Source organism: Neolamprologus brichardi, chromosome 19 (assembly GCF_056152115.1).
Source record: "Neolamprologus brichardi isolate AB-2024 chromosome 19, ASM5615211v1, whole genome shotgun sequence".
In the NCBI taxonomy this organism is placed as follows: domain Eukaryota; kingdom Metazoa; phylum Chordata; class Actinopteri; order Cichliformes; family Cichlidae; genus Neolamprologus; species Neolamprologus brichardi.
The window spans coordinates 2,600,706-2,628,272 of NC_142122.1; the positions used below are offsets into that span (position 1 = coordinate 2,600,706).

The following is a 27,567-nucleotide window of genomic DNA, read 5'->3' on the forward strand; positions in this document are numbered from 1 at the left end:
CCATGTACCATTGCACTTTGAACCTTGTGCATTATGCGGGGCTCGAGTTTAGCAACTGAATCGCTCAAGGTGAAAAATGTGTATTTATGTATCTATTCATAGTTTTCATAACAGGAATTTTAGGAATGCTAAAAGTACGCCTTTCTCCCACTGTCCGCCGGCTATTTTTACTGGGTTTGTTTAGCCAAAATGGTGGATGGCTGTTAAAGTTGATGGGGCCAAATGGCGCAATCCCTCCTTCTCCATGACAACCCATGTTATCAATGGCGAGTCGTACTGAAAATAAGTGATGATTAGAAGATATGTTATTGTTTTAGCGTTGTCTCTACTGCCCCACAACACTGAATACAGCACAATTACCCTGAAACTATAATTACTGGAGCATTGGTACAGCACTTTGGAATTTCTTGCCCTTCAACTCCCAAATGATAGTATTATTGACCAATCGCATCTCAAATAAAAGCAAGCATCTGCATTTTTGTTCACATTCAGCCTGTAAAGAAAGGGATTCCCCCACAAAAGACTTTAAGTAACTAAGACAAACATTTTCCATCTTTATGCATCATTGAAATAATCTCCATCAGGACCAACACAACACATAAAACCACTGCAGCTCCATTTAATGCCTGAATGTGATCGGGTGTGAAAAAATCTTAAGTGCAAGATAAAAACATCACCCTTCCTCCCATAGCGGTGTGAGAACGCGGGCGCTTTAGAAAGAACGAGCTGAATATTATCACCATCGCCTCGGTGTCACGCACTCGCAGAAGTTCTTTATATATTTAAAAAAATAATGTTTCTGTGTTAGTACACATTAGTACAATATAACTCCACTTTCACCGTGAGCTATCCGTCGCACACAAGTATCTGTTGACATGCTCCTTAACATGGATATTATGTTGGGGAGCCTTTTTAGCCAACTCCAAATTATTCTGCCAGTCCCTTTCCTGTGGTGGGTCAGGGCTGTCTGAAGCCATTATTGGTAATGAATGTGGAGTCCTACTTTAAAAGGTTCAGGCATGTAAAGTCACCTAAAGCTGACTAATGGAATCCTGCTGACACTGAATGCCAGGGGCTTTTACCACCAACCCAGAATGGTGGTTTTGGAAATTTACACCACAGACATAATGAACTATAAATGTAAACCTTGGAATGTAGCCTCCCACGCAGTAGCTTTGAGATATTAATAGATACAGACATGCAATATGCTGGAAAATCATAAATTGTAGCTCCATTGTGTGCTTTCGGCATAAATTCTGCTACTTGTGGCTTATTTACAGAGAAATGTAAACACGTCTTTGCACTTCTGAGGCTTAAGGAAAATTATTAAAGAAGCGGCTGCGAAAATATGTGCAGAGCGTTTATTAGAGGCTGAAAATATTCCGAGTTTGTTAGTGCTGCAACACTTTGTGCCCTGGGAGATGGGCCTCTTCAGCGGGTTCACAGGTCGCGCAGAAGCGTGCAGAGTGGCCATTGTGCTTTGTCATTTCACAGGTGACTCACATCACTACACTCGAGCATGCTGGAGGTAGAGCACTCGGAGATGCTCGCGGCATTCAAAATGCATGATTTTCAGCCTAGTGCAAACAAATCGCTTTAAAAGATCAGTTTAATCTATTTCGAGCTGTTATTATGAGCTGGGAGAGTTGTTCAGATAAAGAGACTGAAGCAGGGTTAACATCAGCGTGTTGGACAACTCTTCACATACTTTACCCAGCGTGAGAGCTGTCAACTTTATTATTTGTTTTTATGATACAGTGCGCATACGATTTACAACGCAGACCACTAAAATAATGGTCAGCAGGTGAACTACCACGAGTCAATCCGCCGCAGATTTTGCAGTGATATAATATAGTGCATTAAAAAAATATCTCGGTGGAAATATCACTCGTAGAAGTCATAAATGCCATCGCTGTTGAAAGGTTGAGGACGCAAGGCTGCTTCAATCTCAGAGTTGCTGTCATCCGATTGACCCCAGAAATCTATACAGAGAGGCACAAAGAACAACACAGGATTACATTATTGTGGCAGAATGCTCACTCCAAGCTTCAAATGGACCGTTACTGTGGACATCTTGAGAATAAGTATTTAATTTCTATACTCTCTTTGCAAGCATTCCAGTAAGCTCACCTTGACAATCTTAACATTCTTGCTTTTACACAGTTTATATACCAATTAGCCCTAACGTTAAAACTGCTGCCAGGTGAGCGTGTCTTTACAACTTCTTCTAGAAAAGCTTCATTGCTGACATTCACGTCGATGTTTTTATACTTAAAACTTTACAGACTGAACGTGGCTCCGCGGCAAAGCGCTCCCCGACAGCAGCAGCCTCTCCCGATGCAATAACGCGCTCCGCCAAAACTGCTTTGAGGAAACCGCGCCGAGCACCGATGGGACAAAGGTGTTATGGTGACAGAAGGGGGTCTGAACGTAATTATAGTCAGGTGGTTTTAATGCTGCAGCTCATCGGTGTGTGTGTTTAATGTAGGATGATCTGATATCGTCGTGTTGGTGTTGTTCCCAGATCATCATGAAAATGTTGTTCCAGGTTCAACATTGCAAGTGACCAATCACATTATTGTGACGTTATTCTTTTGCGCACCAACCCATTCGTGCATTTATGAAATTCCAATGTTGCAAGGACAATATCAATTCTTCTTAGCGTTTATTAAAGGGTTAGGGTCAGGGTCAGGGTCCGTTGATCGGCGGACAAAGGCGGTTTCTCGCAGCTTAAGTACAGTTTTTTGTTTTACGCCGGTTTTTCCCGAAGTCGCAAAAGTATGACATCACAACATTCTGATTGGTCACTTGCAATGTTGATCCTGGAACAACCTTTAGTATGATGATCTGGGAACAACACCAACATGAGGATATCAGATCGTGCGTTTAATGTAGGTCTTTTGTGCTTGGAGAATTTTGGGTCTGATCACAGCTGTACATGTACAAACAAAATCAACCAATAACTAATTAATAAAAAAAATTCTGAGCTTAGCCAATAAGAATCCAAACTGTAGTTCAATTCAAATTAGGACAATTTCCCCTTCATGATCATCTCCTTATGCATCTTTGGACCTAGAGCTGTGCACTGTGAATTCCCTAGGATCAGTTTGTCAGTGTAGAGTCCCATCCTGAGACAACTCAGGAACATTTAACCGAAACCTGCACTGTGATACCTTTGTTTCCAAGCATCTAATGCACTGAAAATAGGGAGGTCTCCTTTGCTCCACTGACACAATTCTCTCAAGTCATTTGCAGATTTGCCTCCCTGCAATTTGTTTAATTCTCCAAATTTGAAAATCAAGTTAAAGCACTGCCGATTTAACACAGTGGAGAAGATTCAATTCAATGAAATCAAATGTAGCAGCACTGATTAAGGTGGCCTGGTGGTCCATGGGAACTCTCTGATTGCAGCTCATAACATTGTAGAGTCAGCAATGTTCTCTCTGCTTATTATTTAGAGCAGTACCTTAAACGCCTCAAAGTTCAGGGCTTTTGTTTAAGTTGACAAAGACACAGCATGTCCCCTAAAATAAAAGCATTTTAGCTTTTTTTTTATTAATCGAGTTGGTAGCGCTTGCTTCAAATTAATCTTTTAGGAACCTGACTTGGCTTCACGGTCACATTTTATACAGACATCCTCAAAAAGGTACAGCTGCATTTAGAGAGAGATTTAATCAAATAGATGGTATTTTTATGAAGCTTAAATTTCTGAATAATTTCACAGGTGTAAACACATGGATTCTCTATGGTGATCCGTTTGGTGTCATTAACCTCTTTTTGACACTGTGTGTTTTCACTCAAATAAAATAATTTAGTGTACACTCACCTTCTGACTGTAGCGTAGAATGAGCCTTTGAGCTCGCCTTCTCTCTCCTGGAAACACAAAGATAGTTAATAGCCTTGTGAAGTTGTCACCGCAGGCTCTCTTTGAGAGAGATTTACTTTTTCACTGCTGAAGAAAATGAAGAGAAAACTTTAACATGACTTTAAAACCAAATGCTGCAAGTGAAATACGTCAATTCAGATATCAGTCTTTGTAATCAGGTTACGGACTACACACAAACTAACCAAAGCAGTACATTTTGTGTATGAAGTCACAAAGGTAAAAGAAATCTTGTCTGAGTATAATAAAACACACAGACAAATAAATCAGTCCAACTGGCATACGTACAACAACCAAAACAGACTTGCGCGAAGACGCCTAATTAATTCCAAAAGATGATATTTAATGGCTAGAACCATCGTGGTGAAGGGAACTTCCTTGACTCCTGTGTAATTGTGCCAAAGGACTTCCACAAGGCCCTCTTTATTCAAAAATAGTCCAAAGACAGGGTTGCCAGGTTCCCATAGCTCTGGTGATATCGCTATGTAAATGTGTGACCTCCGAAAAGGCTTTGATCTGCCTCGATGCATATGCAATAAGGCCCCCTGTTCCACTTTTAAAGGCGTCCTCTTTAATTTACATCATCACAGAGCCTATTCAAAAGCCCACAATGTATCCTCCTCATCGCCCAGGTTAGCATACACATCCATACTGCTTATTTGTTGGCTCTCCTATATTTGATTCTTTCTTATAAAAAAAAACAAACGATGCAGAGTTTCAAACAGATGAAAAATCTCGTCCGCTTTTCCATCTGCATCAATTCAAACCCGTGACCTCTTTGATTGTCACCCTCTCAATCACCCTCATCTCCTCATCACTCCCTCTTGGCACATGTGACTGTACATTGAGTATAAGGACCAAATTACTCTGGCTGCGTTCCAGTTGCTATTTTCTAAACTTAGGACCGAATGAGAGAACAAAGACGCACCTCCCATTCCTAACTGTGAGCAGATTGCTCTGTGCTACAAGCTATATACCGCAGAGCCGGTCTAATTACTAGCATATAACCTTTACATTCATATGCTGATAGGACTTCCTACAGGACGTTTGGACGACTCGTGCATCTGTTCAGAGAGAAGACTGAACCTCTGGCACTTAAAACGCAATAAAATCAAAGCAGGGAAGCAGTAAGGAAAGCAGTGGGGGGAGAAAACAAAAGCTATGGCCCGAGAGCACATAATCAGCCTGCCTGCAAGCTGATGGTGAACTGTGGATTTCCAAAATGTGCTTATTCGTGTAGAAATATCTCGCTAAATACACACATTTATGTAAATAAAGATCAGTGCAGATTGTTTTAATTGTGGCTTAAATCTAAAGTGCTATTTTTGATTTTTAACATATCCTCAAACAGTATTTAACCAGTGATGATACTGTGTTATGTACTGGTTTGTCTGACCATGCTAATAGAGGAACTGCATCGATAAATTAATTTGTGTTAATGTGTGTTTAACACATTAACACCTTCTGTCTGTATGGTGCATGAAATGAATTACCTGCGTTATTTGGAGAGAACAGGATTTATTTTCCTTTGTTTGCACTACAGCGCAAAAATCACGATGGACACAATGAGGAAATCCAAGTGTTACCACGACTCAGCTTTCTAAACCGAATAAAGTAAAAACATTAAACTACGGCGAATAGTGTATCCATTTACAACGGTTAGGCAACAGATCCCAGCCAGACCCTGCGGCAGCAAAAATACAGCAATAATCTATACCATTACTTCCTCTCCTTTGCCACAATAATAGCTGTTACAGCGAGTAAATTGGGCTTTTCTTTTCTCGAACTTCCCCTCGGGATGGGAATGGCCTATCAGCTGTTCCACTTCAGTGAGGGACAGGACTGATTTCAAGACGGGTCTATTACCATAGAGAGCCCAGCCTGGATCTGACCTCACCAATCTAATATTCAGTTTCCATAAACATTTATGCCAGTTCATCTTCTGCTGAGTTTCCCTTAATTGAGGCAATGATCTGAATATGTAAGACTGAGCTGGCCAGTGTTTTACAAGCTCTGCCACACAGAGGTGAATGTAATGTGTAAAATGATGCAAATTACAGCTATTGTAATGTTCTTTTTCAACCCCGCACTCATTCGCTTTTCGTGGCCTTTGCAGTTGTTTCATATTGTTGTTTATGTCGTGTTTTAACAGTTTTTTTGTCTACTCTGCATTAGAGTTCAACATAAGCTTTAAAATGTATGAGCTTTATATATATTTGACACACATAAGTATTTCTCTCAATTTTTATTTAGTTTTTTTGTTAAGTAAAACACTTGTTTTTCAACGTATGATAAATTTACACGTGTGTGGGTGTATTTTTACATTATTATAGTTTGCGTTATGACAATACATTGTCTGTCATTACAATACAAAGGTAATGACAATGTGTGAAATATAAAATCTGATAAATATAAAATTTAATATCATGTTATGACACATTGTAAGAACAGAAGTTGGTATGATCAGCTAGAAACGACACACTTCTTTAAAATTAACACAATCTGTCCATGGCAGAGGCTTCAAAGACTATTCTTCACATTTTGCTCTTCGTGCCATTTTACTGCTTTACTGCTGTGTGCTGTATTAGCCTGTGGTAGTAGTTCAGCAAGTAAGTATCTAGTCTTCTAAAACACACATACAAAAAAGCTACTGCTTTAGCTCTTGGCACAAAAACCATGTTCATGCTTTAGAGCTAAAGGAGCGCAGAAATGAACAAAAGCTACAGTCGCACAATAACTCAAGTAGGTTGACTATAGTATGCACTTTATAATAACAAAACCTTTATTATAGTTAGATGGCAATACATCAGTTCCTCAAGTATAAGGATACAAACCATCCTCACATAGACTGTAGTAGTTTTTAAAGAAGTCTTTTTGAAGCTGTATTTCACTCAACAGTCACATTAGGGAACGTGAGGACTATTGGAAGAAATTATGCTTAGCAAGAATTTAATACTGCTGCTGATGGCTAGAAAATTGCCTTTATTTACCCCGTCTTTTTTAAGCTTGCCACCCACACACACACACACACACACATCGTAATAACACAATAGCACTTTTGTGCAAGGACAATCATGTTACCACATATTTTACATGCAGAAACTGGATTAGTCAAATTGAATAATGAAAAAAAAATTGGCACACTTCTTGTGGATTAACACAGTGATTCACTTATGTGAGAGTACCTGGGATTTCTGCAACTGTGTTTTAAATAATTCTCTGCTTTTTGTAAAAACCCTACGTTTGACTCTGTGAGCACCATCTCGCTCCAGTTTTATGGAATATTTCTCATTTTCTTTTGAAACAAATAAAAACTACTAATACAGTTTTTTAACACAGTTAAGTTGCAAGTTAAATATGACCTATTATAGTAAAACGTGTTCATGTGCAACAGTTAAATCTGGACTGAACAGAAAAAAAAAGCAAAATCTCACATTTTAACTTGACAGTGTGTCAAATTTACAATTTAAGCTCACGTTCATGCTCGAGTCATGACACTAAATCCATGTTCTTGGACATATTTAAGATTTTTTTCATGCATTGTCCTGCAGTTACATTAGGGGAAATGAATACTGTAAGAGGAAATAATGCTTACCAAGCATTTAGCACAGCCTTGCCAGCAGCTAGAAAACTGCTTTTATTTACCCTGCCTTTTTTTTTTTATAAGCTTCTGCCACCCACACACAAATGCTAATAGCACAATAGCACTTTTGCGCGGCTGTGCTTGTCTAAAGGTAAAGGGAGACCCATCACCTCATCATTCCCATCAACTCCTACTCCCATCCCAGCTATGACCCTGCAGAAACATTGTTTAGGCTCCGTTTAGATGTACTCTAACAGGCCTGAATGGTAGCAGGATATAGCCCTCAGTGGGGGCAAACAGTGAGAGGCAACTGTGAGTGCACTGTGAGTGGGCGCTCTCTAACATGTGAGTGCTCTCTGCTGGCAATGAGTAAGTACTGCAACTCAGAGAAAGAGGCACTGGGCCAATGATTTCAACACGGCGGGCTCTCGTCCTGACTGGTGGCAGTCTAGTGGAGACAGCCAGTGTGAGGGATGGATGAAGGACAGATCAGGTTACACTTTTTTAACGCCCCATCTAAGCGAGGGTGGACTGAAATTTGCAGGCTGTCCGACACAAAAATTACAATAATGTAGAGAAAACAGGAAAATAAAGCACCGGAAACATCTGAGTAAATGAATCTAAGCTGCTTTGAACAATAACAACACGGGTCACAGTGAGGAAAACACATGTGCTGTCTTTGGCTTTAAAGTTTTGCGTCAACCTAAACGAATCCCAAAGTTAAATAAAGTGATCGCAAATAAAATGTGAAAACACAGAAACAGAAAATGCCTGAAAGACGGCTTCTTTTATAAAAGAGCAATCAGGCATTCATCAGTTTCAGAGCGCCAGAGCAGCACAGTGACCTCCTCTGGCTGGAGTCTCTAAATGCTGCCTTTATCTATTCATGGTTGTTTGTGGTAGTGGAGTGGTGGGGGTGGGGTGGGTGCAGCTAACATACTGTCAAATGTTTACGCACAGAAAAACAACTTTGTTGCCTGACGTTATAACCATAAAAACATTTAGAAGAACAGATGCATTATGGGTAAAAGGCAGCTCGGTCTCACATGGCCAACTATTCTGCTGTCTTTGTGCTCCTTGTGTCGTTTCTGGATTCTGGATTTGCGATTTTCCACCTATTAATACTTCTTTGTCCGTTACCGTCTCTTTCTCCCCCTCCATGTCCTGCTTTCTCTTTTACGTGTCCTCCCCCCTTCTCAGCTCTGGTCCCTCTCACCCCTCCATCTCTCCTCCCAGTGAATTGTGACATGTTCACATAGCCTGCACATATGTGTGTGTGTGTGCAGGAAAGACACACACACGCACGCACGCAGCTTCTGATTTTGACACACTGAATGATCTGAGGTCGAATGCTTGAGCACATCCTGTTGTCCAAAGCAAAGCTGTAAACCACTAATTGTTGAGTCAAGGTTTTTGTCAAGCAGGCACTAGGCACAACAATCATCACCCCATCTGATGGCTGCAGATTTTGTTTTGTGCGTCTGTGCACATGTGCTCGAGCATTCCCCCCCCTCCCCACGTCTCTGGATCAAAAATGGGGATACGCGATGGAGCGGGGAGGGCATAAAAAAGGTATTAAAACCCCCAAAATAAAAACAAGAAAGGAGTGCCATCTGAAATGCCTACAGTAGAAAGGAGCACAATGTTTCTTTGCACGAGAGGAAGCAGTGGCATGCACTCGCATACAAAGGGGAACAAGTGGTCTTTACATGGAGTGCAGCTGCTTATTAAGACTCACTCCTTCGTGCATTATTCCTTTCATCCCCACTCAACCACAAAGTGATTTTACTTTGCTACTCACAAAGACAGCAAAAGATTTCTAATGGACAAATCCTTCATAAATGTTGCAGATCAGTCGCTTCCCCGCGAGTTATAATACAATAAACAGAACATTCCATAAAAGTGTCTAACTGAAAAACACTGTGTGGGAGAGAGCGAGGAAAAGAGAGACACTGGAAAGCAAAAGAATATGAAAGAGCCCAATTCTCTCCAACTTCATAATAGTGAAATGAGCACATATAAATGTGTTAAGAGTATCTCTTTGCATCTTGTATAGACTGCATGTATTTAATCTGTAAAGCTTATTAAGACCCCAGTCATTGCTATGCAAAGCAGCACCCAGTGCTTTTCTCTCGCTTTTCAGCTGAGTGCAGTGTTTGGCCAATAGCACTGGCCCCCCGCCTCTCATTCTGCATTCATAACATGCAACATTTGCACAATGTATCTCTCAAAGGCCCTGAATAGAAGGCCTTAATACTCATGTAAACAACTGCAAACCAATTACTTAATGAATCAGGCCCACACATAATGAGAAGCCTCACAAAGGGCTATAAATGCATTTTTTGCACCAAAGCCTCTGCTTTAAACTACAATCCCTCTGCTGTAGTCTAGGCTTAACTGGCAAATCATAATTATTGTCTAAGACAACAGAGAGGAAGCCATTTTTTTTATTTCGAGTCCAGCTCCATCCTCCTTTTGAAGTCAGTCATCAGCTCGCTGACAAAATAAAGCAAATAATTAACACAGACAGGGGAGAGGAAAACACAGGAAGACGGCGAGGAAGAGGGGCAAACAGATAGAAAAAGGGTAAGAGAGAGAGCGAGACGCAAAGAGAAAGAAGGAGGAAAATGGGGCGATGTTACGCCTCTGCTTAAGCACGGGGCTTCCAGACCACTTGTGGAAGCAATAAAGAGCAAGAAGTGACTGTTGTAAGTGGAATGCTTACATCTGAGCGTTGAGGGAGAAATGGAGCGATTGCTGTATCGGAGCGGCAGCAGGTAAAAACAAGTTACGATAAAGTCCTTCAAAATACTGCTTTAAATTACATTTAGGATGAAACCTGTTCTGGAAATGCACGACGAAAAGCAAAATCACAATCCTTCCAAACAAAGAGATTGGTGTTGGGTCAAAATGAACATTAAAATGAAACAAATTGTATTTGTGATCTAAAGGAAATCCAACTGTCCCAACAGCTGTCATTTACTTCATTAAGTTTATTTGTGACTAAACCCTCTCCATATCCAACCAGCCATCTCCTCCAGCATCCTCTGCATTGTATTGCCTCCCTCCCCCACTGTGTCTAAGCATCAGGGATTTATTTTTAAGAACTAGAGAAGACAATATAAACTTATCAGTCTACTAATACGAGACATATTGTTCAAAACTGCCTGAAAGGGTTATTAAAAATATATATATGTTGTAAGTGGACTGAGCAGGGCAAATGTTATGATGTAATATCATTTTACTTTACATTATTTACTTAATATGGACTAATTACAGCATCATCTGTGCACGAGCTGTTTTAACTCAGACTCTGATCTCTTACCTGGATCCTTACATAGAGGAGTCCAATATCACTTCTTTTATCAGTAAATGTCTGTAAATGTCTATTCAGGGCGCACGGCCACTCCGAGTATGACCAAAGACGTGCTCGGTGCTTCCTTCCGCACTCCAGTTGGAATAAAGTGTTGGCCATGCATAACTACCCGTTTTTCCAATTTCTCTTGTGTACACAACTTGTGTCTCGTAACTCCACGTGGCATTTTGTTTTGCAGTCTAATTTCTGTTCTGCAAATTTTGTTTAATCACAGATATTGCGGACTTCCCATGCACATTAATGACAGGGAGATGGGCACCATCTGAGAGGGTCTGGGCCCAAAATTGGCTCATGTTTATTAAAGAGGTTGGTCACCCGGGCTGGTAGTGGCAGACATCAGCAGCTATGAGGACCACAATAGAGCCAGGCCATTAGACCCTTCCCTGGGCTAATAGGCAGACTGGGAGCGCCTGCTTGCCAGGCCAGGGAGATGCAGACTTCGGCCCTTGTGTCAGCATGGTGCCCAGTAATCACATGAAATCAGAGAAGATTATTCCTCATAACGTTTACCCAGCCATTACTAGAGCCCAAATGGTTTGCAGTGAAGAGGTGCTCTGAGGACCTGACATGCAATTGCAGATTTGATGAAGTCGTGTTGATATTCAAATGTAACCGTGGCGGTGTTAGTTTCCACTGAGCTATTTATCATTAGATGTTCTTTTCTTAACCACTTAGAGCTCTGATTTGACCAGCCTAAAAATGTTTCAAGGGTGAAAAATGAAAGGACATTTGTCCTTGTCAACACTCGAGCCGGCTTCTTCCAAAAGCGTCGTCCCCGATTCTCTTCTTGACGTGATACGTTGGCGTTTTGACAACAACCCTGAAGACGGTTTAGGGCTCCGATTTATTTTTGTGGTAGCCGATCTGCTTTTGAATTCTAAAACCTGGTTGAACCCAGCAAACGGTGAGTAAGAGGGGGGCTTTAGGGACCTTTTGTCTTTGTAAGCGAGTTAATGGGTGGGACCCCCTTGATCTTATGGAAATGAACAGGGAATTATGAGAGCAGCCATGCAAATGTACATCAACCACTTTGGTGTCTGGTGGCCCATTTCGTGTGGCCCGTTGAATAATAACAATGTTCTTACCGAGGGTAAGGGTCTTGATGTGAGGAGCTTTTGGCCCTCCGCAGGTCCTCTTCATGGCCACAATTTATTCCTTAAAAGAGCAAACAGGGCTGGATGAAACCATTTGATTTCTTGATTGATCTCATCACAAGCTAATTTACCTTGTATTCTTATATAGAAACATGTAAGGCTAATAGCAGTGCTATGCTATGAGTAAGTGAATTCGTATTCAAAGTATGTTTTTTAATAATCCATTTGAAAGTTCTTGCATCCACCCTGAATATGGCGCCTATCACATATTATGTGATAACTAAAATCTATGATATGTTTTGTGGAGTTAAAATGGGATTTGTTGAAACTTCACTGAGCAGAAATGTGAGCGTAGAAGAGAACTGTTGCTTCTCGTGTCCACGTATTTCCATGGTAACCAATGATTAGGCTCCAGTTGTTCCCTACTTGACTGGAAGAGTGGACCACATCCCTTACCTGAGAGGCTATCCTCCTCCTCCTCTTCAGAACTCTGCCGCCTTTCCATCATGGCTGATTGTTTAAGTAACTGATATGCTTTTGTCTCTATTTAGGGACACACGTGGACGCACACAGGCACAAACACACACACACAAAGTCACGGTCAAATATTTGCTTGTAACCCAGGTTTCCAACTTTCACAGGACTCTGTGTTTGATGAGACAACACGCTTCAGTGGCTCCATTTTTTTTTTTTTTTTTGGTTTCATCACTTAACAGAGTGGGTGAGAAACACTCTGCTCATTCAGCTAAACTGTTGATTCAAGCCTACAGTATGCAGCGACAGTTTCCATGAGACGGCAATCAGCATCTCACATTATCTCAGCATCCCCTACCAGGAAGGGAATGATTGATTTTGCGTTTAAAAAAAAATAAAAGAAACACTTGTAATTACTTTCCGTGACACGAAAAGCGGTATCATATTTGAGTGGAGGAGAGACACGGAGCTGGCAAAAGTACATAATAAATGGGCTGTTATCTCATTGATGTTACAAAAAGTACACATTCAAAGAAAGAATATGAAAGGCAAAGCAAAATTGTGATCTTCTGTGTCCAAGTCCTAACAGTTTCAACCGGGATTCACAATAAAAACACAGGTTTTAATCATTGTTGAAAGCCACGCCATGTTTACAGTGCATTCCAATCTCCACTTCATACAGCCACTGCTTTTACACGTAGTCTCAAAAACCCCAGCAGGTCTACAGCCGTGCATGTTTTGGCAATTACTATCAGTTCCAAGGTCACCGTTTTTGATTGTGACATTGATGTCGCTCAGCACAGCAAAATCCTTTCCTTGCAAAATCTTTAGTCAAGTTTTTTTTTTAAGCTGGTTATGTCTCTTTTGATTAAGTGTAGCGATTGGAAACTGGACTCATTTTGCTGGCTGTGCACCTTAGGGATGCGGACACATGAAAAACCCAGTAGGAAATCTGATAGCCGAGGGTAATATAGGATTGCTTTACATTTCAGAGGTGCAGCTGAGGGACGGGCGCGCCGACTGCTTCCAGGATGCCGTCACATCTAGTATTTTAAGTCCAGCCTTGCCGGAGCATTGTTTAGAAGATAATGAGAACCGACGACAGATCTTTTGCGCTTCCCACCCTGGCGCCCTGACAATTAAAGCGGCCGCATTATGCCGGGGCAGTGAATTATCAATTTTGCTAGAATGCCTCAGACCGCGCTGAAAACACAGCTAGTGTTTTCTCGGAGATAATTAGAGAGAACTAGCGCAGCTCTTCAGGTGGGACTTTGACCCTGGATTCACCTTGATCATCCTGCCTCAGCCATTGTGTAAAAGAGCCCATTATTCACTGCAGTGGGAAGAAAACAAACCACAACATAAGGACAGTGTGAATGCTGGGGCACCGGCAATGCCTTTTTACCTCTAATAGGACCACTTTCCACAGGGCTTTCGTCCTGGCTGTCCTCTTCAGCACTTTGTAGTTCTGTAAGAAAGGGAAGCGCATAGTGAGAAGCAATGGCAGGGAAGAAGGGAGTCTAGGGATAGAAATGGGAATGGGGGGGTCTTTCTTTAGCTCTGAAAGGATGGCTGGATGAAAACTGCGCTGTGAGGGATTTATAAAAAAAAAAAAAAGCTCTATGGTGAAATTGATTTCTTTCATGAAAGGGAAGTTTTAGTCTCTGCAGAGTTGGTCTCCAGAAAAAAAAGTCCATATTTCCTCCAATTAATGGTCTTGTTACATATGACATATGACACAATGACTTATCACAGCGTGGAATCACAAGAATGAATGTTTTGTTAAAACCCAAACCCATATTAACGTTTCATTAGCATCCTTTTCATAATTAGAAATGATCACGCCTGGTGATATTATACCAATCATCGTCAGTGACCTTGGATCCGTTGCTTCCGTACGGGCCTGGCAGGCTTCGCATCCCCGTCAGCCAGCAGAGAAGGAGGACCACATAAAGAAGATAAGTCACTCTCGTCCTCTGCTGAGGGGCACTCCTCACTGGACCGGGACAGAAGTGTCCTCAGCAGCACTTTGGCCTGCGAGCAGCACAAATTAAAACCACACTCTTAATTGTTCTCATTTTGTGAAGGAAGTGTCAAATTGAACTCTCGCCGATTAGGCAAGTCATTTACTTTGGCCACGGCTGCTCGCACAGAGGTGCAGCTGTAATGTGTGTTCAAACGGCAAGAGAAAATAACTTGAAATTGTCTCACTCGTTTAACTCAAAAAAAAGATGATTTCGCACACTTTCGCTCCCGCTCTCCCTCTCAATCACACTTTTTTCCTCTCACTCTCTCTTTTCATCCATGAGATTAGAGAACTGCCTAAAGAATGCAATCGCCCCGGTGTTAATGTGCAACACGTCCCAGATATCTTCCCTCTTGGCTGAGAGGATTGAGACAAACTACTCTCTTCCTCCCACTCTGCTCATTTTTATCTCTGTGGAGAAGAGGATACACAATTAAGAGGAGCTGTTCCAGGAGATGGGGAGCAGCGAGATGCCACACGCCGATTTCCTTTCTCTCCTTCTTCCCTCCCCCGTATCAAATCCTGCCATCGCCGTTTCTCTTTTGTGATCAAAGACTGCCTCTCAGCCTCAGATGGCCATTTGCAACTTTTAATGAGCGCTAATATGGAGCGGATGATCAGGAGGATTTTGACGGTGACAAACTTTAAGTGCATTGTAAGTTGTTATTAGTAGGTCACAGTTACGACCGACGATGTTCACGCTTTCATTTGCAGAGAGCAGAAGAGACGCAAACACGGGAAAATCTGAGTTTGCCACTTGGTATTTGATGCTGCTGCACAATAAAAACTGTCTTGATCCTTGTCCCCGATATCCCTCTTTGTTCCTTTTTTTTAGATTTAGTCAAATGTACCGTGGGTTGAGGGCTCTCGCAGACCCACTGCATTTTAAATATCAATGAATGCAACTGTTAGCACTTGAATATTCAAAGGGCCTCTTTGAGTGTGTGCATGCGAGCTGCATGCTCCCATTTGTCAGAGTAGCCAGGCTGTGTGGCAAGACGTGAATGGAAATTTCTGTTTTCTCTTGTGTGTGTGGAGAGTAAGCTGTTGTGTGAGAGGACAGAGAGACGGAGAAATGGGAGGACGAGACGGAGAAATAGATGGAGATGGAGTGAGGACGCTGAAGAGAAAGAAAGATTTCCACTCAGGCTTTTCCTCGTGTGCTTGGATACAATGATTTGGATGGCAGCACCCCTCTTCCTTTTGTCAGTGCATACTTTTAAGAGGCTGCACAGTCTCCCTCTTTGCTTCTCTCACTGCGTCAGCAATACTACAGCCACAGGAACCCACATAACATGAATCCACAAAAATTAATAAGACAAAAACCTGCATGTGTAGATAATCACTCCGGCAGCCAGATAGTGGGTTTGCTGACATGTCTCTTGACATCATCGTTGAGCTCTGAGTGGGAATATTCTTTGTCATTTCTTTCTTTGTTTAATTGAGCATGATCCGCAAGGTCAATGAGTGGGAAATTTAAAATAATCCCATTGAGTAGAAGGTCCAAATGGCTCCCTCGTTCAATCAGACCCAACTGATGGCTATACTTTTGGCTAATACTAAATTAAAAGCAAGTGTTTCTCAGATGAATACACCACATGAGATGAAAGAAGCCAAGCTGAGGCTGTAATTTGCGATTACGACATGGGTCAGGGTTTCCCTTCTGTCTAGGTCAATGTGTGGAGCAATCTGATGAGCAGGAGGCCAGGGCTTAGTTTCCAGCACGAGACACAAAGAGGGCATTTAGCAGTAACTGCACTCCTCTTCAAAAACACGCGCAAAGGAACAAGCAGAGAAACAAAAACACTCGCTCGTTTGGAAAGAAGAGGGGAAAAAAGGGGGCCATATTTCCGTGCGGATATCGGTGCGCAAGTGTGTGACCTCCTGTTTGTGTTTGCGTGCGTGTCGCTGGAGTGGATGTGCCTTCGACGCTACCTGGTGGCTGTAGGTGGCATGACGGCTGAGCAGCAGCGGTGTGAACAGTTGGACCAAGCGCTCAGCGCTGAGGACGCGGCGCTCCTTGAGCACAAGGGCGTGCTTGAACCAGCGATCCCACAGCCGAGCAGCATTAGGAGGGAGGCTGGTGCTGCGGCGAGGACGGGGGTGGGATTAGACGGAGAGAAATAGCGGCTTTGTCATTGAGCACGCAGCAGGAAATATGAACATAAATCACAATTATACCCGCACAAAGTCAAAGATAATTAGATAATCAAGAAAAGCGAAGAAGCTGAAAAGTTTGGAACACCTCCAGTATAAAACATTTCTCAGAGCTCTTCTTTTAAGCAGCCTTTTTAGATCCTAAAACAACTCAGAGGTGATGGATTATTAATGAATTCCAGTTAACACTGAATAGACACAGACAGCAAAATTGATTCAGGTTGGAAAAACTGAATAAAAAGGTCGAGGTCAGCCAGCAGGGATCTCCAGAGGAAAGAGGGGGGACACTGCTAGATGTGCTCCTTTGAATTGACTATATAGCAGGAAAGGTCTCAGTGAAATCAATAGAGTAGTGAAGCAGAGCATGGATTTAGCTCAGAGTATAACTACTCATTATCCAAAGGACTGGAAGTCGCAGATAGGGCATTTTAATTTACTCATGACATTCACCCACGCAGTGTTACTGTGTGAGGTGACACCGAAGATGACCTTTTACATTTGTGGACAAGGGAGACTGTATCAAATAGTAGCATGAAATCTCTCTGACTGCTGTAAGTGCATGACCCTCCCCACAGTCTAGTGAAGGGAAAAAAATAATAATAATAGTAACATAAAATCAAATGCACACACAGCTATCCACGCGTACTGTAAGGTGGCTCACTTTCCTCAAGAAAAGAAGACAAATATCTATTGAACTCTGCAGCTTTTACAGCACTGATATTTGTGCTCTGAACGACTCCATTGTGAGGTGGTGCAAGTAGATAATCACGCCCAAAATATCACCTAATTTTATCATACATCTATATATAAACAGCAACAATGCATACACTTACATAACATGTACATAGGCATAATTTTTACATCATCACAATTCAAAAGTAAATGAAAATATAACGCTAAACAAAAACTGCAATTGCACACAAATAAGCCAGCCTGTGGTTTTGTTTTGTTTTTGCAACATGAATGCATAATATAAAAAACATGCACAGGCTGGTGTCAGTTTCTGGCGCAGGATTCGCAGACAAACCAGGAGCCTTACCTTATTTCATTAGGCTCAGTGCAGGCCTGATGAGCACACACCAGATCCTGTGGTAGCAGGCAGCCCTTTTCTGTGCTCCATGACAACCTCTGAAGCTCACGAAGGACGACTGCTCCACACGCTCCAAGGTCCTCGTCATTCAAGCCCGCTCCATCGTCACAAAGGCTTCCCAATATATAGAGAGCAGTCAGCTATTGCCATGGAGCTCTGGGCTCTGCCAGCAGGTCAGGAGTACACGGCGTACATCGAACAACTGCTAATACTTCACACACAATGTGAGTATAATCATACACATCGAGGCGCGTGCACTCCAGCTCACATAATATCACAGCATGGCTAAACGCTCTACCAAGGGTTGTGACACAGAATGGCCCAAGATGTTGTCGACATCATTCACAAATGTGACGTTTGTACAGACGGAGAGCTTCGCCTTTGTTAATCAGTATTTCACTACTGCTGTAAATGAATCGTGACCTATAAATCTTCTATCTTCTACAAAAACCAACCTTTATCTAATAGATCATGTGCACAATGCTCTCTCTGAGCGGTTACTATAACAATCCCACGTGTCTGAAAACCCCTCGGAAATAAAGATGCACGCATGGCGGTAATGACACTTCATCTACTGTGAGAGCCCTCGGCAGAAGGATAATATGTTTTCCTCATCTGCACAAACTGCCCCATTAAATAAATATGTGTAGCATTTCATTCAGACAAGTTTTAAAAAGTTTGAAGAAAGACACTAAGGGTGTACCTGATAATTCTACTGAGCTCGAGTCCGTCGACAGAAGAATCGCCGTACACACCGGCCTGTTCGCTGCGAAGTCGTCCTTCAATGCTGTCTAGCAGATTAAAGAGTCCTTCCTGGGAGAGACTTAAAATAAATTACCTATTAGTGTGGTGAATGAACAAAAAATGATCGATAGGTCTGCTATTTTTTAAATGAAAAAAAAACTATGATAACATTTTTTCCTTGAGGTACTCAAGGCCTGCTGGAGAATGTGATCATGCCACAATACAGCATTTCAACAGTTCACCGTGTTCCTTGATTTTGCCACGTGTAATAACAGGTTGCAAGCGAAGAGCTCGACAATACCAGCATTCAGATCCGGAGCTTGTTTGCTGCCGAATTAATGCGGTATCGAGCAGAGTTGGTTATATTGCGAAATAATATGACGTTACAGTTAAACTCCATCACCGGTTGTAGCTCGTGCATAAAAGTGTACGCAAAAAGAGGGGCCTCTGGATGATTTCTTTTGGTGAGAGATTTACACTTTAATCTGGTCCTGTGTGCGGCTACAAAATGAGAAATGGATGCCTAATGCATGTGGATATTGAGAATCCATCTCTTTCTTGAGCATTAAGCTCTGGGTGGCCCTCATTGAATTCTCCCAGAAACCCCAAGCCGAGAGATCCTGAGCCCCCTTACATAAAAAGAGGCCAAAAAGAATTTATGACAATCTGTAATGGGCTCTTGGGTTAGGGGTCAGCAAACAATTGCTCCCTCTTTTTTGCAGGTTGTTTCCTGGTAACATCCTGATTAAGCTGGCAGCTTGAATTATATCCATGACATTCTGTAGTGTGCAATACATCTGTGCCAAGTCCTCTTCAGTGTGGCTGAAGTAGAATAGGCAAAAGCTCTGTCTTTTTTTTCCCTTTCCCTTATTGCCAGCGTGGGCCTTGAAATAGTCATCTTTCTCTTTCCACTTTATTTATCAACGCTCTTCAAAATGAGACCTTTAGAGAGTGAGAAAGTGAATTAGTTGTGTTTTCCTGCAAACCCCTCTCTCTACTGTATTGTTGCCAGCTTTCATGTCAAGGTCTCTAACCTCACTTTAGATGCTACTATTGTCCGTGTGTCCACATCATCAGGAGTGTATTGTTAGCCAGGAAGAAGAGGTCAGCCTCTCTGCAGCAGCATTGCTCTACAGCGTCGAGTTGTGGCTCTGGGGTTATTTATCACATGGAATGGCCTCACCATTGAGTGACTGGTGTCAGGCGGATCTCACCATCCAGGCACAAATAGCAAGTGTAACACACAAGAGGACACGGAAAATATAACCACAAGTAATAACGGCACACACTAAGTGCAGTTACACCTGCCTAAATCGGGGATAGGCCCCAGCACGCTGTCAGAATTCAGAAAATACAGAGTGAAAATTTGCGAGACCTTTGCTAAACTAGAATTTAAGCCACAGGAAAAAAAAATACCTGAGCAATGCCCTAATGACACTGCAATTACAATTTTTTCAAAATCCTTTACGCTTTAAGCTCCATCTGTGGGATTAACTGGGATTTTTAAGAAGCCAGTGTTAACTGCATCACATGCTGTCACCAATCAATCAAACCCATGCAGCACTTCAGACAACACATTTGAGAGCAAAGCACGTTGAGGGCATTGTGATGGTGTTAAAAATTAAACTATACGATATTTGAGTCTGTAGGAGAAAAAGGTTGTTTTTCCCCGACTGTGGGGGCGATATAAACTTTAACCTTAAGAGAAATACACGCAGCATAGAGACTGGATGCTCTGCGAGCTTTACATCAAAGCCTCTGGTTTTCTCCTCGTACAAAGAAGCTCTCGGTGTTAACAATGAAAGCTGCAGCCAACTGCATTGTCTACCCAGCACAGCCTGACTGAGGCTCCTCTTGGGGTCATGCTATAAAAAGTATAGTCGACCACACATAAACACAGTCGGGCACAAACAAACATGCAGCACTCTCAGAGAGAAAACGTAATCCTCCACAATATTTTTGATGCTCACAGAGAGCACACCAATTAAAAAATAAAGCCTTTCATACCAATAATGCTCAGAAATTACTATTTATTTTTGTAATTACAGAAAAAGAAGTAATATTTAAGAATATAGTCCATAATGTGACCCGAGAACAGAGAGAAGGCAAACATTAAACAGTGTTTTCTTTTCCTTGAGAGTGCAGCGAAGAAAAAAGTGCACACAAAATGAAGGTTTTTTTAAGAGCATAAGAGGTGCTGTTCATAAAAGACCTCGTACTGTAGCGAAAATGCAAAGGCTCTCCGTGCAAACATTCACATAGGATTTTCTGTGGCTCTAACCCCATCCAAAATGATCCTTCAACTCAGAGGCCATCATCACGCTAAGGATTTGTGGCTGTAAGTGCTGTCCACATGCCCACCCCTCCACAGCACTCTATGGTGCCACAAATTTCCTCCTCCACTGGGGACTTCCTGAGGTCTCTCAAGCAGAAAATTGCTCTGTTACAGCATTATCTTGGATTATGGCAATATTGTTGGTGACAGGTCCCCAGCTCTCCCTATAAGATGCATCGCTGCCACCGCAGCTGCTGCTGAACTACAGAGAGGACGGTGGCATGAACCGTGACTCCCACAATCCTCTCTGTCAGCCTCAGATGTGAAGGTGGAAAGGAAGCGTGTTCACTCGCTATCATCAACAGCCCTCTGTGGTTCGGCATGGCCGTGCAGAACATTCTCCTCGCTTAGCCCGCTTAGCCTTAAATTTTGGGGAGGGAAACTGCTGACTGCACTGAGCACCGTTTGAGGAAGAATGTTGGTGTTTTTCTTCACTGACCCACTTTGACAACAAACTACATTAGTCACATATACTGTACCTTTTCAAGGCCCCCACTGCAGCTTTGCTGTTTAAGTGGAGTGTTTTCTTGGAGCCATTAGAGTGCAGAGACGATTCAGGACTGTGCTGGTTGTGATCACGCCTTCCGTGAGTATCATTACCCTCAGGTGCCCCACCCTCTGGTGCATCCTCCTCCAGCTCAGATTGTGTCAGAGAAATAGACAGGTCACTAGCAGTGCTCTCTGACAACTCCACATCTGAACTCAGTGTGCTGACACTCTCACTTTTACCTGGATGTAAATATACAGTGTAGTGTAAGGGAAAAAAAGTGCCTTAAAAGTCTAGCACAGACAGAAAGATCACTGCAAACCTGTTCTCTCTTCAGCTTCTTTTCCCAAAGTGGTTTTTAGCATCAAATGGCCGTGACCTCTCTCTTCATCTTCCATCGTGCGTGCCTCGTGAGCCACCTCTTTGGAGTCGGCGTGTTCTGCGATGGAATTCTGAGCCCTCGTCGGGCTTCTGCTGCCAGGCGACGGATTCTTCTCAGGCCCCGTCAAGGTCGCCAAAGGTGAAGGTTCCCGTTCATCATCGCTTCCAAAAGCCACGCCGCCAGCTGTGCCTGCTAAGGCACGAACAGATGGGAGCGGCCCCATCGTTCTTTCATGTTTGTCACTCAAATTACCGTCGTCAGGGGAATCGTTTGAGCCTGAAATGTCATCTGATAAATGTGCTCGGTTGCTGGCGGCATCCTCTCCGCCGACTGTGAAGTCCTTCAAAAGGCCACTTGGTAGACGCTCGCGGGAGTGCAGGCTGCGATTGGGTGAATGATGCAATGCTTGGTGTGAGTGTACACTTGTGCTGCCAGCTTCTGCATCAGGCCCTCTGGAGGTCTGGTGGCCCATAAAAATTTCCACTGGTGCTTGTTTAAAATCCTTAGCTGGGCGAGAGACGTATCTGTCCCGGTGCTGTGCACGAACAGCTTCAGCCTGCACTCATGAAGAAAACAAACACACAATATATTCATTGTATCAGCTAAACTTTTCATTACCTCATAAAATAATTTTTTGCAGGCATGAATATGGATCGCTTAAAATGTCAAAGTCCTCGTTTCAGTTAAATAAGTGCTATTTTGAAAGAATTTCAACTCAAGTATGTCAGCTATCCACTTTAGAAATTTGAATAAACGTAGCTTATTTGGGCCAAGGTCAGAATTCTTTTCACAACATTTTTCAAAAGAATGTCTCAGGATCAATGTTTTAACTTTTAATCTTATTAGAAATCCTTTAGACAAGTTTTGATTCATGTCTGCAATGTCACCAAGGGCGGGGAGAGAGAGAAGCAAAAAAGCCTCCCTCCAAACATAATAACAAAAAGCATGGCTTCTGTTTCTTTTCTGATAAGCGTCTTAAATACCAAACAGTTAGCTGCTTAATAACATTCACTGTAAACCATGCAGCCTGCCCAGCAGATCCACAAAGTAGGTAAAAAAAGAGGAAAAGTTAATTTCTTGGCTGAGTGATTCCATCGGTAGCTGCAGGGCAAAGTAGAAAGTGTTTCACTAAAGTAGCAATTGATTCTTCTATCAATCTGCGGCACGCGTGTGCTCTTCCAAGGAATGTATTAAATATGAAAATCATATCCCGTTATCATCTGTCTCCAGCTTTCAGCCCGGTAAGCTTCCCTTAATGAATGCTGCAGCCTGAGGGACATGCACACTGCCAGCCAATGGCTTGTATGCATAATGGAGTGACGGTACCATTTTGCTCATTACAATATCGACAGGCTGAGGGGGGTTTTGCACACAGTTACAAGTGACTGCTCTAGACAGCATGCTCCAAGTTATTATGAGATGTCTTAGACATTTCATCTAAAAGAGCTTTAACTGCTTTAAGTGAAGGGAGAAAGCAGCCATGGGCTTGAACTACATCGCTTGTACAGATTCAGCAGCTAGGATTAGACACCTGTGTTATTACAGATACACAGTTTAAATGTAGACTCTACAGATTTACCAGGCATAATGTCGACGTTCCTTTGTTATTCCAGACCTAAAAACGTAACTTGATAGAACTGAAATTAGCATAAACCTTTAAACATTGAAAAACAGAAATAAGTACCATTTATCATTCAAAAAATATAAACAAACAGAGTGCAGGTTACCTGATACATAAAGGATGCGATGTGTGTGATCACATGCTTTTGCATACCTTTGCTGGTTCCCGCTCCATTTTCTTCTTTGCTTCCATAAATTTGGAAATCTTTTTCAAACACTCAGCCTGTATGAAATAAGACTGAATTAATAATTAAAAGATAAATGACTTCTTTAATATTCAGCTGGCTTGTGTCATGCAAACTCGTCTAACCTGTCTGAATATTAGCTGGATGTGGCGTAAAAGTGGAAAAAATAAATAAGGAAAGTAGCTGAAAGCAGCCCCTATCAGTAACAGAGGGTTTTCCTAAGTGAGTGTCCTCTAAGCAGACGCTGACACCCCTTAGCATTTTTATTTGGCCGGGCGGACTCACTGCCTTACTGCCAACTCCAACAGAACCTTTGCCACACCTTTAAATAGACCTTTAAAAATATGTTTTTTAACATACAGCACAAATACCAAAAATACAATTACAATAAAATCTAGATAAATATACATGCTAATCGGAGAGGGAATATATATACTCACTGTCGGTTTGAGAAATGTGTTTTTCTTTGTACCAAAAGCATCACGGTTCAACCAGAAAAAAACCGTGGCTGATTTTACACAATGGAAACAAAGTGCAACAGGACGACCAAAATAACAGCAAACATGCAGGACTCATAAAGCATCAAGAGGAAATAAACCAACTGCTTGAGGGGAGAGAATGGCTAAATCTCTGGAGCACTTCAGAGTCTCTATATTGGGCAATTAACTCGGTGAGTCATAATTAGCCAATTTTGTTAATTTGATATTAAGCTGTCAAGCACTGTCGTTGAGTTTTAAGTGATAATCTGACTGGCTCATTGTTTTCTCCCCCATTCATTTGCTTGTCATGATAAATTGCACAGTTTGAGTGTTTACTATTGTCACATCGAGCCATTGCAAGCAAATGTCTGCTCTGTTAAAATTGCAGCAAGGCATTAAAGGCAAATGAGCATCAACAACACGCTCGTTTATAAAAACGCAGCATCCCTAATAAACATATATTTTTATATATAGAACTACGGTTTTCTTAAACGTACAGCTTGGACAGCAGTAATTACTGGTTATTACACGTGAATTGAAAAATTTCAGAAGAAAAGTACAACTGTCAAATCTGATTCCACCGCAGTGGGAGGAGTGTTTGTTCATACTAACAGCCTGCTTTCAGTACGACTCCATAATGACAAAAGCTACTCCACTGAACAAATGAACTTGAGCAAATGTGTGTGTGTGAGAAAGAGAGACAGAGCGTGTGTGTTCTACCTTTTGTTGTTGGAGGGGGGCATGGTCAGGACTATATTCCTTCATGCTAATTTCTATGCACTCCACATCTCTCAGAAGCTCAAGGTTTCTCATTTTCGCTCGTGCTTCCCTGTCACAGATTTCCTTGAGATAACTGCGCAGTTTGGAACACTTTATCTGTAAGCTGAAGGCAGTGGAGAACTATTATTCAAAAGAAATATTATCTAAGAGCATTGTCAGAAAATAAGAGCTCGACTTCTCAGGAGAAAAGGTTAAGCACAATATGTTTTAAATTTAAATCTCATTCTCAAGTCGCCCATCAACCTAAGCCCTGCTGGATGGACCTGGCATGTTGGTGTTTATGAGACGTGATTTAGATCCTTTTTTTAAAAAAGCAGTGTTATGCTTGTACACGTTGTATTAAATAAAAACTGACACAAATGCCTGGATTGTTTATTCCCAAATGAAAATAATAAAACAGCTGTGAATCTATATGAATACATGGGAATTTTTTCAAATCAATTTCATATACAATGATGAAAGTCCACTCACATATAACTGGATATTTAACTCAAACCAGTGACTTACGCTCTTTTATCGGATCTGGAGTAAGCAAACAGCTCCCTCTCCAGCTCCAGCCTCCGTTTCTCCCTGCACACAGAGCGCACATAGACGGTGTTACCCACAAACACCGCTCCAGCACCTCCGTGGTTTCCTGGGCTAATTATTGCCAAACCATCAGACTTATCAGCGAGCATCCATAACACACATGCTAATGCAGGGTAGCAACTTTCATGGGAACTTGACTAACTTTAATTAATACGCAAACGCTAATCAGTTACAGCTTTATACACATTCACGAATCCAAGTAAGCAGGCTAAAGAACTAGCATCTGCTCATCTCTGTGTACGCGGACTTCGCTAGGAAGCTAACGGGTAAGGTGAGGCTATCAGACGGCAACGGTGACAACTCGAGTCCGCGGTTCTACGGGGCCGTGCTCTTTTTAACACGAAAACACCGACTGTCCTCACCTTTCGTGTATGCTCTGCTGAGCTGACGTTATCCTTTCGTAGTAGTGGTCCTCGCTGCGAGCCGAGCTTGCCATTTTCTCCCGCTTTTGGCGCCGTTGCAAAGCCGAGAGGAAGAAGCGGCAGACGAGGAGGAGGGGGAGAGGGGGGCCACTGGTGTTTACGTTGGTTGCCATGCGCACCGCTTCCCAGAAAGCCTTGCGGATAAACACAGAGAACACGTGGTTGGAGCACGGAGACGTGCACGAATTAAATCCGAGAGTAATAATGAAAGAAAAAAATCGACTAAATGTTGGGTAAGAATTTGTTTTTCAGCGTATTTGGAGTATTTGCCCGAACATAAATCCCCCTTATTTAGAAAGACGCACAGATGTTCGTAAAGGTGTTTAAATGTCATTTCTGTTTATTTATCAGAGTTTCTAACCCGCCTGGGCTAGATACCAGCCATCAAACGTCTGTCTTTTATTTGATAAGCTTCCCCTGCTCTGTCACACACACACTGATGTCTGATTTTCTCTGATGGTTGCTGTGCATCATCCCCAGATGTTGTCTTGCATTATCAAGGTTCATCGCTGACATTTCTCAGAATGTCATGTTTTGACTGAGTCATTTTCTCAAAGCGACAGCACTACATGTCCTTGCTGGGATACTGAAATTGACTGCTCCTTCAAATGCACACCCTAATCAGCCAATTTCCCCAATTCCAGTCCCATCAAACTGCTCTTTATCTGTTGAACTGGGGAGTTTTGTTGTTCTTTTCTAATGCTAATCTACCCCATTCAGTATCTCTCTATGAGGCTATTTGTTGTGAAATAAATCCCCTTGTTTGCCTCCTGCATGTATAATTGATATTGTTGCCAGGCTTTTTGTTTGTGCCGTGGAGAGCTGGAAGGCAGTGCTTTGGAGGTGATGAAGAAAATGAGACTTGCAGCACTGCCGTTCCAGCTGAGCTCAGCCAAGGTTGATGCCTGTGATCTTTGTTGGATGTCTTACATGCATTTGTGATTATTTTCAGCAGATTGTGGCCTCCCAATGCAGACTACATTTGCGACCACTGTTTAACATCTTTGTAATATCCAGATATGCTAGGCCCCCGTGTTAGATCGCACACCAAATTGAGGTGAAAACTCTGAACTGAACTTTTTACTTAATTCATCCAGGTGAGTTATGAAATAACAGGTGCACTGAATGAATTCAGATTCCCCGTTTTCTCATCTATAATGCGTTCCTTTCCACATATCTCTTAAACAACATTAGCTTTACCGTGAATTATCCACAGTATACTTATTTCCTAGTTAGGAAAAAAGTATATAGTCCAAAATGCTGCAACAATAAAACCATTATTTTGATAAAGTAGTAATAGTTTTAACAAGTGCTTATCAATGTAAACAAAAAGGTGCCATTTTTCAAATCTCACTGCATGAAGGGTCCAAGAAAATATAGTTTACTTTTACTCTTTGTAGTTTTATACAGTTTCTCCACACCGTCTTTCTCTGTTGCTCCTGTGCAAACATACAATCTGTATGGCCATTGATATGCCCTAACAGAGGTCACAATTTGCATGAGAATTAACAGCAAGTAAATTAAATTGATATTCAGTGCACATCTCCGTCGAATCCTTCAGACCTTTGTTCCCCCTGCCTGGCAGAGCCCATGTTCAGCCCCCCAGCTAGTCAGAAACATCTGTGCAGTTAATAATTTGATAAACAGCTTACACAAATGCTAAATTATCTTCTCCGTTCCCTCCCCTTTTTCCTTTCCTTGTGCAAGACAGTTGGCTCACCTCTCTGTGGTGTTGGGTTTATCTGTCTTTTGTGGCTGTTCTTCCACAGCTCTGGTTTTAATGGCTCTCCCTTCACTCCTTTCACTATCACTTAGATACTGAAGCAGTGTTTGGGGTTAATGCAAATCCTCAACTCTCATCT

At 42.1% G+C, this 27,567-nt stretch overlaps 1 protein-coding gene and 1 long non-coding RNA gene across 5 annotated transcripts in view; one reads left to right on the forward strand and one right to left on the reverse strand.

Moving 5' to 3' along the window:
• Positions 1-27,567, forward strand: part of LOC148097121 (uncharacterized) — an 82,792-nt gene that overhangs the window by 13,119 nt on the left and 42,106 nt on the right. The window lies entirely within an intron of this gene.
• On the reverse strand, positions 1,675-25,818 carry kiz (kizuna centrosomal protein). Of its 3 annotated transcripts, XM_006800632.2 has the most exons (15): positions 25,646-25,818; positions 25,203-25,265; positions 24,636-24,798; positions 23,406-23,474; positions 21,572-22,187; positions 21,242-21,491; positions 18,387-18,506; positions 17,633-17,797; positions 16,372-16,522; positions 14,288-14,444; positions 13,816-13,878; positions 12,393-12,479; positions 11,928-11,997; positions 3,827-3,873; positions 1,675-1,982 (listed from the first exon to the last, which is right to left on the reverse strand). In XM_006800632.2, exons 1-15 carry the CDS (start codon positions 25,816-25,818, stop codon positions 1,885-1,887), a joined length of 2,292 nt encoding a protein of 763 aa, XP_006800695.2. In that variant the 3' UTR covers positions 1,675-1,884. The 3 variants fall into 3 exon arrangements, 2 of the variants coding, with proteins under 2 accessions (XP_006800695.2, XP_087688959.1); XM_087832833.1 differs by lacking the exons at positions 1,675-1,982; positions 3,827-3,873; positions 11,928-11,997 and adding an exon at positions 12,104-12,255 and having other exon boundaries at positions 12,290-12,479; XR_015716957.1 differs by lacking the exons at positions 1,675-1,982; positions 3,827-3,873; positions 11,928-11,997 and having other exon boundaries at positions 12,412-12,479; positions 14,271-14,444; positions 25,646-25,801.

What these genes read in the sequence shown, in the direction of transcription:
- kiz (XM_006800632.2), bottom strand. Translation starts at nt 25,818, where the DNA reads ATGGCAACCAACGTAAACACCAGTGGCCCCCCTCTCCCCCTCCTCCTC. An exon ending in CCCCCCTCCAACAACAAAAG is followed by an intron (nt 23,475 to 24,635) that starts GTAGAACACACA and finishes TATTTCATACAG; the next exon opens with GCTGAGTGTTTGAAAAAGAT. An exon ending in ATGCCACCTACAGCCACCAG is followed by an intron (nt 14,445 to 16,371) that starts GTAGCGTCGAAG and finishes TGCTGCTCGCAG; the next exon opens with GCCAAAGTGCTGCTGAGGAC.